Raw genomic sequence first — 12,056 nt, 5'->3', positions numbered from 1 at the left:
TTAAACTTGTTTAACAATTATTCTTTAACTGAATATGTTTTGTAGCTTTAAATGATAGGTCGATTGTGAATGTTAAATGGGAAAGGATGTGTGAATTATTTTAAAGTACTATCTCAGAGCCCGTTCCAACCCGAGACAATGACAGCTGTTCATTTTTTTTAGTTTATTAACTTGCGTAGTACAGTACGAAATCTCTCAAGAATAGAAAAACCTGAGATGCTCATTCCCATGTTCAATATCTGAGACAAATGAAAGGATTCGGGGGTGGGGGGGGGGGGGATGGCATGGAGATTAGCTAATTTTGTCGGTCCAGTTTAATTTTTATTCGACTTGTTTTGATGTTTTACATGCAGCTCAAATGAGTTTCTAGAAATAATTTGTGTCTACAACACCTGATGTTCGCAAATCTGCATAAACTACAGATATCATAAATAAATTAATTAGGTTTCTTTTCGATATCTGTGGTGAATAAGAAATTTCAAAGGAAAATAATTACAGCCAAGGGTTTTATATTTGCGAAGTAGTCGAGACAATAAAAACACGCGCTTTTAAAATACGAATACTGAGTTTCGGAATGATGGTTATACCTTTCTGCTCTTGTTAAGACTACCGCTGAGGTATTCTTAAACTCGGTTGTGAAAATAGTTGTGGATTTTCACAGCCAGTTCAGAACAACAAGATCACTTTACAATTTAGTCACGTTGATAGCTGTAAAGTTGATGCGTTATTTAGATGTAAATATTAAGTTATTGAACCGTGTTGCAACAACGGACAATACAGGATTGTATCAAGCCTTATAAAATATTATCACCCAGTATGCTTAGACTTATTACTCAACTTGAGGCAATTTTTATACATCCTAGCGATGTTAAGATTTCCGTAACCTCCTCCTCACCCCCTACCTAGTAATCCCTTCTGTCATGATCTGTGTTTTCTACCGCCATCCAACAAATCAAGAAACAAAAAGAACAGAAGTTGCAGTTCGAAAAGAAATAAAACAGAAAAGGAATAAGAACTCCTCTCACCCACGCAACCAGCAACTCAGGAAGAACCATGGAAACCAAGATTCGTCATGAAGCATCATCCCAGCATCCTTTGCAGCGAGAAGCAGCAACACACGCATGCACGACGCCATTTTGATTCCCCATCTCTGTTTCTCCCTGCAGCATCCCTTAGCAACGATTCCCAGCCTCCTGTCACCTAGCCACCCTATCATCCCCTCTACTGGTCGTTACCATGGAATCCCATTACAAGATCCACCAATGAGAAAAGAGCTTTTTACCGTAGCTTCGGAATACTAATGTGAACCATATCATTGGTCCAGCATTGCAGAAGAGAAATTGAAAAACTCCCTATCGTCTCGTTTCCACAGAGGGATGTTCGTAGTACGTTTTCGAGTCTGCGAGTTCCGAGTACAGAAAGCTCTTCGTGTCCTATAAAACCTTTGCCTATTCTATATCTGAGTCTAATTTCGTTAGTCACTTTTAGTTATCCGAGGCTTGTCATCATAGCCCAAGTTGCAGCAGATCTGATACTAAAGAGTTCTGCTAGTATAACTCATTCTAGTTAAATACGCAAGGGATAAAAACTTATTGAAGCTTAACAAATAACGTTATTTAGAAGGAGAAGGCTGCAGGCGAAGGGGAAAGAGGGTATTACAATAACTTGCCTAATTGTGTTTTCGCACAAGTTAGTAAGGATTTGAAAATCTTTTTTGTAGAAATAACATTTCCCCCCCGTCTGCGATTAGAAGAAAGAATATATTATTTTTGCTGATGGAAGATAATTGCAGTAATCTACCACGGAACGTAGAAATATGTACAGAATGTTGTGTGTAAGTAACCTTAATCCACAGACATTATAAACGACGCGCGAAATCAGCTTGAAAGGCGAAGTTAGTAAAGAAGTTTTAACACTTCAGTATCCGTCGTTGCTTCGTCCCACCACGAACGTCTCCAGGTTACTTACTCGCTGAACGGCTTCTTCGTGCACCAATACGTCGACTGAATAATACGCCGGTGACAAAATAGTGCGCTTCAATCACATAAACACGAGTGAAGTGATCATGCTGCAGTGAAAACAAACTTCTTTTGCAACAGTAGACGTTTCAGCGTCATACAAGAAACAAGAAACAGTGATTTTAACCTGAATTTACAACGCATTACCACCAAGCTCACGTACTGAAGATACTACAATTTATTATTTATATAGGTAAAATAAATATCTTGTAATTATATAAATTACATTCAGCTAAGAATATTTCATAAACATTGTACGCTGTAATTCATATTTGGAACGTTGATTGACCACGTGACTATACTACTGAATATCCGGTCAACATAAGTAGCCAGCCACGTGTATGCAAAGTTAAAAACATGCACATTTACTATAATATATAGGAATTTGCATATGTGGTGTTTGAGTGCACTGATTTGTGTGTAATTGTGACTTTACTGACTTGTATAGCGCAAAAGCTTACAGGACTTGAATTCTTCCAACAAATGTTTGTAATCAATTAAACGTTATCAATTTCGTTACAGTGATAGATATCGTAGACTATTATAGTATTAATATATTCATCGTTGAAACATTTACGACAAGTTAAATTTGCTAAGTGGGATAAACGTTAGCCCAACTTGTTGGCAATAATAACGCATGCATAGGTCCAAGAGGGAAAAGCATCTTTCAAATGCTCTTTACTGTTAACTGCATCCAGTAGTTTACGAATACAGTTAGAAGAATTGTTCACCAATAAATTGTTTATTCTTGTCGAAACATCGCTACCGAGAATCAAATTTAATTATCGATATTTACAAGTAAGACAGGAAATTAAATCGACGTAATCTGTCGGCGAAAGGGCTTTCTCTTCTTCTAAACTTCGAAAAGAAATTTAAGACGTGGAATTATCCGGCTTTACGTTGGATTTCAAGGTGTCCGGTTGTTTGGGAGGCGGTGGAGGTGGTGGTAGTGGCGGCGGGGGAGGAACATCAAGCCTGGCGGCGAGCGATAGCTCGTCCCTTGGCGGAGCCGGGGGTAGTTCCGGAGGTGGTGGTAATAACGGTTCCGGAGGCGGCAGCAGCACGGCTAGCACGGATCACCACGCGTCACCACATCACCATTCACACCACCACCATCAACAGTTCAACATTTTCCCAGCCATTTTCTCTCGGCAACTTAACTTCGCCGCGGCGGCTGCTTCGGCAAATCCCTGTGCATCGGCTCTTCAGTCTTCATCGTCCGTTGCCACAGGAAACGCAAAGCTGATGGAAGAACTACGTCCAAATCTTGTCGGAGGCTTGCTTGGGGTAGCGGGCCTTGTTGATGATACGCATCATCATCATCACCACCATAATCACCACAGTGTTACGGTGGACAGACTCAGTGTGGTCGATAAGAGAGGGTCAGGTGGAAAGTGTGGAGGAAGTACTACAAGCGGTTCTTCGGCCGAGGACTTTACGGCTCTGTACGCGTTGCCTCCCGGCGGAGCAGGCGCCAATGGCGGCCACCAGCATGGCACCGCAACGCCTGATAATTCGCAACAGCAGCAACACTCTACGCCAGGTGGCGGGGGCGGAAGCCATCAGCACACCCCAACTCACACGCCACCCTCCGGGGTCACCAGGAGCCTATCCGATCACACTGGTAAGCTGCACACCGATTCTTTTCTTTGCCTTTTGAGACCTTACGCTTCTTAAAACAGAGTTAACAATTCTCATAGTGAAGATGGCTGCCTTCTTGGGTGTAACGCCGTATAGTCTGGCAAAAGTTTACCAACTCATCACTCATCGCCCTGATGATGGATGCAGCAAGGACGTCTGAAACGCTGGTAAGCTTCTACCAGACTACTCGGCGCAACAACCCAGAAGACAGCCATCTTCGGACTCACCGCAATGTGGATTATGGTCTTCTGAGGTAACCAGTGTTTCGAATGAACGTATCGCCTATATTTTCCCTAAGACTGAGGCAGTACGTTCTTCCGAAGCGCTAGTAACCATCTACAGGCATTGCAACCCAGAAGACGACAATCCTCTGTTCATACGTAGCATGAAGTCATTTTCATACACTAATTTTCATGTCTTCTAAGTAGTTCACAGAGCAATGAAAAATGTTTGCTTCAAATAAGTGGGCATTCAAATATTAAGTTCATAAAATCAAGGAGGATAAGATAGGCGGTGAATAGGTAAATACGTATGAAATTTTGGTTGGGAAGCCTGAAGGGAAGAGACCATTCGGAAGACCTAGGCGAAGATGGGAGGATAATATTAAAATGTATCTTAGGGAAATAGTGTTTGGTGGTGTGGTTTGGATTCATCCGGCTGGTATGAACGCGGTAATGAACCTTCAGGTTCTTGCCCGGTTGAGCGCACTGTTAGCTTCTCAAGAATAACTCTGCTCCGCGAGTTAATTAAGTGAGCCATAATAGTAATTATGTCCCTACAGTCTGATTCAATTTTGTTCCACGTTTCTTTATTTTGGAGTTTAAATTGGGACGGTAATTCAGAAAGGAGCATAAAACATACAAATCATCACTGGAAACCAGAGACGTCATATTTTATCGTGAATCCCGCAGTTAGTCTTGTTTTTATGTAGCAGACAAAGTTTAAAGAATCCCCTAAGATTTATGCGATTTATGGTAACAGATATTTAATGCGATACATTTTATCCGATTGCTTCATCCCCCCCCCCCCCCAATATTGTTTGAAGGCCTATAGCCGCGTACGAAATATAATCTCAGTAGTTGACAGAAAATTCTTTAAGTTCTTTTTTTCCATTCATTCATGTGTACAGAAGTTTGAGAATGTATATTTCATATTATTTCTTCAACCAGAGCGAATTATAATTTTGATAACAATAATTCAGTTCATTTAATAATAATTACAAGAATATCAATAAAACTATAGGTAAAATATCTGTGAACTGGAATAGCTCCGTCAATAAGCCAACTGGATAATGACTACGCGACCAAGGTTCGATTCTTTGATATTTGATAGAGTATTTATTAAATGTTTGTAATATCTTACAGTATAATATAATATGTCGAAATAGTCAGTGGCCATTAGTTGGAAGGCCGATGGTCGATTTTGAACAGCGCCAGGGGTTCTTTCTTTGCTACCGCATTTCTCGATCCCAGCCAGGCTCCAATAAGAATCATGGTCTTTGTCCCCTGGTCTAAACCTGCCGGGGTCTTAAGCAGAACACTCACCTCTCTCTAATGCCATGGTTAAATAATACATGAAGCTATGTCTGTACTCCTCCGTACAACTTCAGCTCGTGGTACTTTATTAAGAGCAACGGTAAATTTACCTCTTTTACCTTATAATCTTCGAAATATTACACGTGATTATAAGTATCGATTGACACCCATTATATGCACAGTAATAAGGAATTGTTTAATTCAAATTATTGCTTTGTGCTTTAGTAGGTAAGGGGGCATTCAAGGGTGCATCCAGTATGCAAATATCTTGAAAGGGGAGCGAACTGTAGCCTGCTTGTCAATTATCCAATAAATGGAAACGCGTAGCAAAGTAAGTGGGTCGCGTTGTGTCCTTGTGTGTGTACGTGTGTTTACCAAGGATTTCTTTTGAGGATTAGGAAGAAAGCTGTACGTCAAGGTACGATTTCAGAGACTGGAAGTAACGTTTTTAAAATCCCCGCTTTCAATACCATTCTGAATGTCGTGGTGAAGGAAAGTAGCCTGTCATGCTAGAAACCTAACCACGGTTTTCCCAGTAACCAATCACTTTGAGCTATCTTAGCTTATAATAACAGTGATCCCCATCCACCAAAAATATTTACGCTCAATGAAATACAGAAAAGTAATCGTGATTTTTAAGAACAAAATGCATATTATCTTAGTATTGAAATTAATTATGATATTTTCTCGTTTTGTTACGTCATATTCAGGTTTCGGCTTATGTGTCTATTCAGTAATGATTTTTGAGCATATTTTCTGTTTTCCGATCTTTTTACGCGTTGCAACTTTTATTTTAATGGCAACGAAACTCGCAAGTAATTGAAATTGCGCTAAGACCACTTTATTTGTGGACCCCTGCTATTTGTATTTCTGTTGCTTAGGCAGTAAGGAAGTCGTAGAATGTGAAATGTTATACTCAGTGTCTTCAGTTGGTAAGTCACGTTCAAATGATACTTGAATAATTCTCTGGATGTCATTAATGACATGTTCTTGCACCACTAGTTAGACTTAACTTATCGTTTTGTTTTGCTGTGTTAGCATATTATTTAACCAAGACTGGTATTAAACCTGTCAATAAATAAAAATAATTACAGACATATTCTTCTTAGGTGTTAACAGAGTAGTCTCTGTGGCATGATACAGTACGTAATTAATTTCTGAAACCTTGGATCTTGTTTAGATATTTGGCATGGCCTCCTTGGACAAGGAAACATTATGTACACATATAATGCATTAACACTGGCTCTCTCGCATTTGTTTTGTCTAAGCGGTTGTAATATAATGGTTCCATCTCCTCCATCGTATTATAAAACATCGAAGTTTATTTCCTGAAAATCTCTCTACATAAATGAAGATTTTTTGGTCCCTTAGATGTTTTATACAAAATATTATACGGTTACTTTAAAATAATACCAGTGTCTACCGATATAATATTAAATGTAGTTATTGAATTGTTTAATCAGAATGTTTGAAAGAAAGTTTTATAAAATGGAAGTAAAGTTTACGTAGGCCTAATCTTAAAATATTAATGAAAATAACAGTAAAATGCCAATAATGTTTTATGTCTGCTCCAGTTTTAAAATTCGAGAAATAATACAGACTGTGTGTCGATACATAAGTTTTTAATCAGGGTCGAATTTGTTTCGTTGATACTTTAGTGCATTATTAATAACGACGCGTACATATTCGTATGTAAAATAGCCTTTCCGACATTTATTATAATAATGTTGCTCCCTCAAAAATTTATCCTCATAATATAAATGAATGTAATAAAACCGGTTAAAAATAATTGCATAAACTCCTAATTCAACGGAGATTTTTCTAAAATAAATGTGACATTCGTTGACTAAAAGCTTGTTTTATTGAGTCGTCCAGGGGTGGCGTTAACTTTGATGCGCTTTTACCACATACGTCATTTGTATCAAATTTGATTTCTGACAACACAATTGTGGTAAAAACCTTTAGCTTCGTATTATTTCCATTGAATGATTTAAATTTAATTTATCAGAAACCTGAGTTTGTATTTACATGAAAATACAGTTTCTATATGTCAAAGCAGGAAGTTTCAGTTTTTTTAACAACCTACGCACTTTCTTGAAATCCTTTAGTCGACTACCTACTATCAGAAACATATCTTACTCAGTTGAGCGCTGTTGAGGTCGTAAGCCTGCTTATACTATCATACAGAAAGAATGTTGTTGACACAGTTTAAACTTTTGTTCTTAAGAAAACAGACTTTCCACGAAGATGATATCGAAGACTATAGAAATTATAATGGTTCACTTAAACTTTCCGAACTACGTAAATTATTCTCCTGATCTGCAGGCTGAGAATCTCATTTTTCCTTTTACAAACCAACCTCCATCGATTATCTGTGAACAAACTAAAATTCCAACAGATTACTTAATCAGATCTGTTAGTGATCTGTAGAAAACTTCACTTTTTTATTCTTGAGTCGATCTATTCTGTTTCCTTCATTAAATTTCTGAAATAAACATAATTTCGGTTTTCTTGATTCCACTTATTTTTTCGTTGTTAAGAATTAATTTCTCTGTTGCGTTTGGCTTGTAGCACGAAATCTCGCCTTTAATTTTTTTCGTTCTAATTTAAACTTATAACTTTGCACATTTTCTTAGTGTATTCCGAATAGAACACAAAGTTTCGGATCTTGGATCCGTTTCAGCCCTAAGTTGAGAAGGTGGGGAGGTTTTTATTTAGTAAGGTCCTTCAGAAAGAGCTAGTTCTAATCACTGTTCTCTGTCTCACGGACACAATTTGGTAGGTACCGCACCATTTTTCTACCAGAGCACGGAAACAGATCCAATATTCGACAATGAACACTCGTTACACTTCTGAAAAAGACGTCCTTGAACTTCGGCTGTTGAAAAACGACTGACGGACTGGCAAGAACAGGTTATAACAAGACGTGACTTGCATTGATTTTTGTATAGTGTGTGTGTATTCACCCAATCGATTTGTACTGAAATGAATTTTGGTTATGTGATTTCTCGGCCATTCTTTATAATATGCTTTCTTGAAACAAGCATACTGGGATACTGGGAACGACCCGTTCTTCAAGTGCCTAAGCACTACGGGTCCCAACTTTTCGTTGGCTCGATCTGTAGACATTCGGTAGGACTCCTTGGACGGGGGATCGGCCCGTCGCAAGGCCTCTACCTGTACACAGGACAGCACAACACAGAAAGACGCAGACAAACATCCATGGCTTGAGTGGGATTCGAACCCACGGTCCCAGCGACCAAGCGGCACAAGGCCCACGCCCCAGACCGCGCTGCCACTGCAGACCCCGAAACAAGCATGTGGTTCGAAATTTATGAATGGAACAGCCCCTCCCCTTCCACTCCCAAGAGTTAGAAAAGTCTAAATAACGAAAAACCTAAATTTAACGTACGAGTTTCAACACTTTAAAGTCGTAAAAGTGAAATGGTCCAAGTGCATGTCAAGGACAGAGGCCAACTGATAAACAGCCAGCAGTCGTCTGATTAATTTACTCCTAGAATATCTTGTTTCTTCACCCTCCCCCCCCCACTCCCCCCGGACACCTACTGTCTGCCCTTCGTTGCGGGACAGGAATTCAGTTAGTGTCGTATTCAAATGAAGCAGTCTGTCTGCCCTGCATCCCTTCCAGTCGGTACATTTGATTACCTATAATGAGAGGCCGGCCAGTAATCAACTTAGTTGTACACACCATCAAGATTTCGTTAGTAACCGCTTGCCACTTGGCGAAAGAAATCAATGTGCATTCCGAGGCTTTCTGTTGTAGTTTGTTACCAAAGTGAAAATAGGCCATCACACAGGAGCCTCGTCTGCAAATGGATTTGGGCGGTTGTTTGTAAGTGGCATTTCAGGTTCTCACGGCGGCGAGTATGAAGATGGCTGTCTTCAGTGTTCTTTATTTTGTTTACTTCTGGTAACACTTGAGTTTCAAGACGAAGTCCTTCAAAATACGGATTAAAAAATATATAACTGCTATTTTATATCATAATGAAAGTACGTAACTTCGTAATTTGTTCTCTCCACCAAACATTGTCAGGATGATTAAATCAAGGGGTGGGGGTGTTGAGATGGCGGGGCATATAGAATGCGTGGATGGATAAGAAACAAGTACAAAATTGTGGATGGAAACACACCACTAGGAAGACCAAGGTACAGATGGACAAATAATATTAAAATTAACCTGAAGGATATAGGGCTAGATGGTGTGGAGTAGATTATGTGGTTTTGGATAGGGAAATGTTGTGGACCCTTGCGAACAATGTAATGAACCCTCGGGTTCGATATCTTTTTTATACTAGATGAGTGAATATCAGCTTCTCCAGAACGACTCTGATCCATGGAGAAGTAAAAATTCGTTTCTGAATCTAATTGAAAGTCAGCAAACACGTTCAGTCTGAAGATGGCTGTCTTCTGAGTTGTTGCTGCCTTCATCATTAGGCCGATCGTCACCCTGATGATGGAGGCAGCAGGGACCTTTGAAACGTCGATAAAATTCTACCAGACTACACGGCGCAACAACCCAGAAGACAACCATCTTCAGACTCACCGCCGTGGAAACCTCAAATCCTACGTTCACTCAGCTCTTAAACCAGAACAAAAGTTAGATGAAGTATATTTGTATGTACGTAAAGTTAAGTAACAGGAGAATAGAGGAAATTATATAGCAAGAAGCTTCACGGTTTCTCTCGTCATCTGTTTTTTATGGTGCGACTTAAACGTTCAGTTGAACCTATAAATACGTAGCACACGGTTCAAGTAAGTCACTTGAATGCCTACCGTAATAGTTTCCGCGATCATTCTGTACGATCTCGTTCTAGCAGGACTACAAGGACCTCGTGCCAACGTTCATGACCTCTCGCAAAAGGTAAACAGTAAACGTGCTGAACGCAAAACCCAGCCTTATTCGATGTTTTACTGTTTAATAATGTCATTATAAATATTACGATGGAGCTGCTAATTATTCGGTCACGGACAGATGGGAAGATTTCGCCTTGTCGGGTGTCTTCGTCTCTCATACTAGCTTTGCTCGCGTGGAATTCCTCCCAAATATTAAACAGGGTTCCAGACGAGGAAACAGGGAGAAAGAGGGACCTTGGGCCATGGGACGGTAGGACCAAGGGTGGGGGTGGAGAGGTAGAGTGTATATATATCTATAGTTTAACGCAATTCTGTGACCGAGAGAGGGGAAACTTCATTACGCCTTTTGTTAAAATCGCAATTGAATTAATTAGCCACCCCTCCCTTCCACCACCCCCGTAACAGTCCAGTAGGCTATGGGAGTGTGTTGGCATCTTGTGGTAAGTAATGTAACTAAGTACATGAGGAATTTGCTTATGGACCTCCATCCATGCAATGTCATTGCAGTGTGACATACAAGTAGTAAGCTGTGTGGTAGGATGAAATGGCTGTTGATAGGGATGGATGAGATGATACTAGACTTTAGAGGGTTGGCATGGTAGGTGCGCTGGTAAAGGGAAATTACATTAAATTAAGCTTAAGTTAGTCGACCGCAGTTAATTGAGGGTAGTGATTTGCACCTGCGAATGAAATTAGGAGTTGCATTAGAGCCACTCATTACGTTAGGAACAACAGGTCGGCAGCCATGCACTCAGTTTGGTTGCGTCAAATCTGTGGACGACTTCCTTTATTAACACAAAAGTTCTGTGGTTTTAGAATGCCGATCGAATGGGTACTGGGCGATGGACATTCAGCTCCGATGATACTTCCGTCCCAGTGTTACGTTTCTTGTCGAGAATGTCAAAACGAAAATTCAGTCTAACAGTTGTGCTTTTTACAGATATATAATTGGTAGGTGAAATCCATATTCAAACGTGTTAATTGAAATATTACAATATATTTTTAACAGTGTTATTCCAAGATGAAGTACCGCTCGAGACTTAGATGTCTGCGTTTTTTTCTGTGTTGTTTCTCTGTGTAACGGCCCCGTTTATAAAAATCATACCAATTACCATAAACTCTGAGAATTAATTATCATTTGGAATATTGCACAGGACCTACTGACTGGAAGAGAGAAGTCATTTCATATTGATGGTGAAATTTCAAGTTCTCACGGCGGCCGGTATAAGGTGTTTGTTTTCTGGTATGTTGCGCTATGTAATCAGGTAGAAATTTACCAACGTTTCAGATTTGCTTACTGCGTCTCTCATCATTCATCGTCCTGATGATGGGAGCAATAAGCATCTCTGAAGCGCCGGTAAACGTCTACCAGACTACACAACGTACCATCCCAAAAGACAGTCGTATTCTTAATTTTACATATCTTTAAATGGTAATGAGACGAAATAATTGTTACTTTTTACCGTGTTTATTTACACATGTTACTATTTACGTTTCCAAGGGAAATAATTGAATGTGTAACAGAGACGCTTATAGAAAATGAACGAGATGCAGCTCATTCTCATTGAACATACCTCTTATATCCCTGAAATCAATAAGTCAATTGCACTAGACCTTTCATAAGGTTAACGGCATTATTACTTGATGCAGTCAAAAGATTACATAACAATGCCAAAAATTCTCTTTCGCATTTCACGGCTTCTGAAAGAGCCTCCCCTCCACAACGTTACATATTTTGAACAACTTGTTGTTACAATGAAAGCGGCAGACAGGGGGTGAGAGGGTAGGGATTAGTTGTGGCTACCCCTCGAGGTGCACATATTGTAGGTACTCGAGAAGGGGTTTCAACAATAGTCACCCCTGTGATCTTTATACTTGTGAAAAGCTCACTAATAACAAACCACGGTACACGTGCTTCATTTGTCCTCTTTCTCGCCCGAGCACGTGGCGAGTTCGTCCCTCTGTCGCATTAAGTTAGACAAATTGA

General features: G+C 39.8%; 1 protein-coding gene across 2 annotated transcripts in view; it reads left to right on the top strand.

The window, feature by feature from the left end:
• The window catches only part of LOC110828086 (homeobox protein unc-42), a 91,832-nt gene that overhangs the window by 40,980 nt on the left and 38,796 nt on the right, over positions 1-12,056 (top strand). For both annotated transcript variants that reach the window (XM_022060413.2, XM_022060412.2), the window contains exon 3: positions 2,931-3,642. In XM_022060413.2, the coding sequence (XP_021916105.2) occupies positions 3,264-3,642 (379 nt within the window). In that variant the 5' untranslated portion in view covers positions 2,931-3,263. The remainder of the gene's footprint in view (positions 1-2,930; positions 3,643-12,056) is intronic.

This window comes from Zootermopsis nevadensis, unplaced genomic scaffold, assembly GCF_977971745.1.
Source record: "Zootermopsis nevadensis isolate Lab colony 2312 unplaced genomic scaffold, Znev_1.0 Znev_ptg000011l, whole genome shotgun sequence".
NCBI classification, from domain to species: Eukaryota; Metazoa; Arthropoda; class Insecta; order Blattodea; family Termopsidae; genus Zootermopsis; species Zootermopsis nevadensis.
Note: the sequence above shows the minus strand (reverse complement) of the source record. Positions and strands in the feature narration are given on the sequence as shown.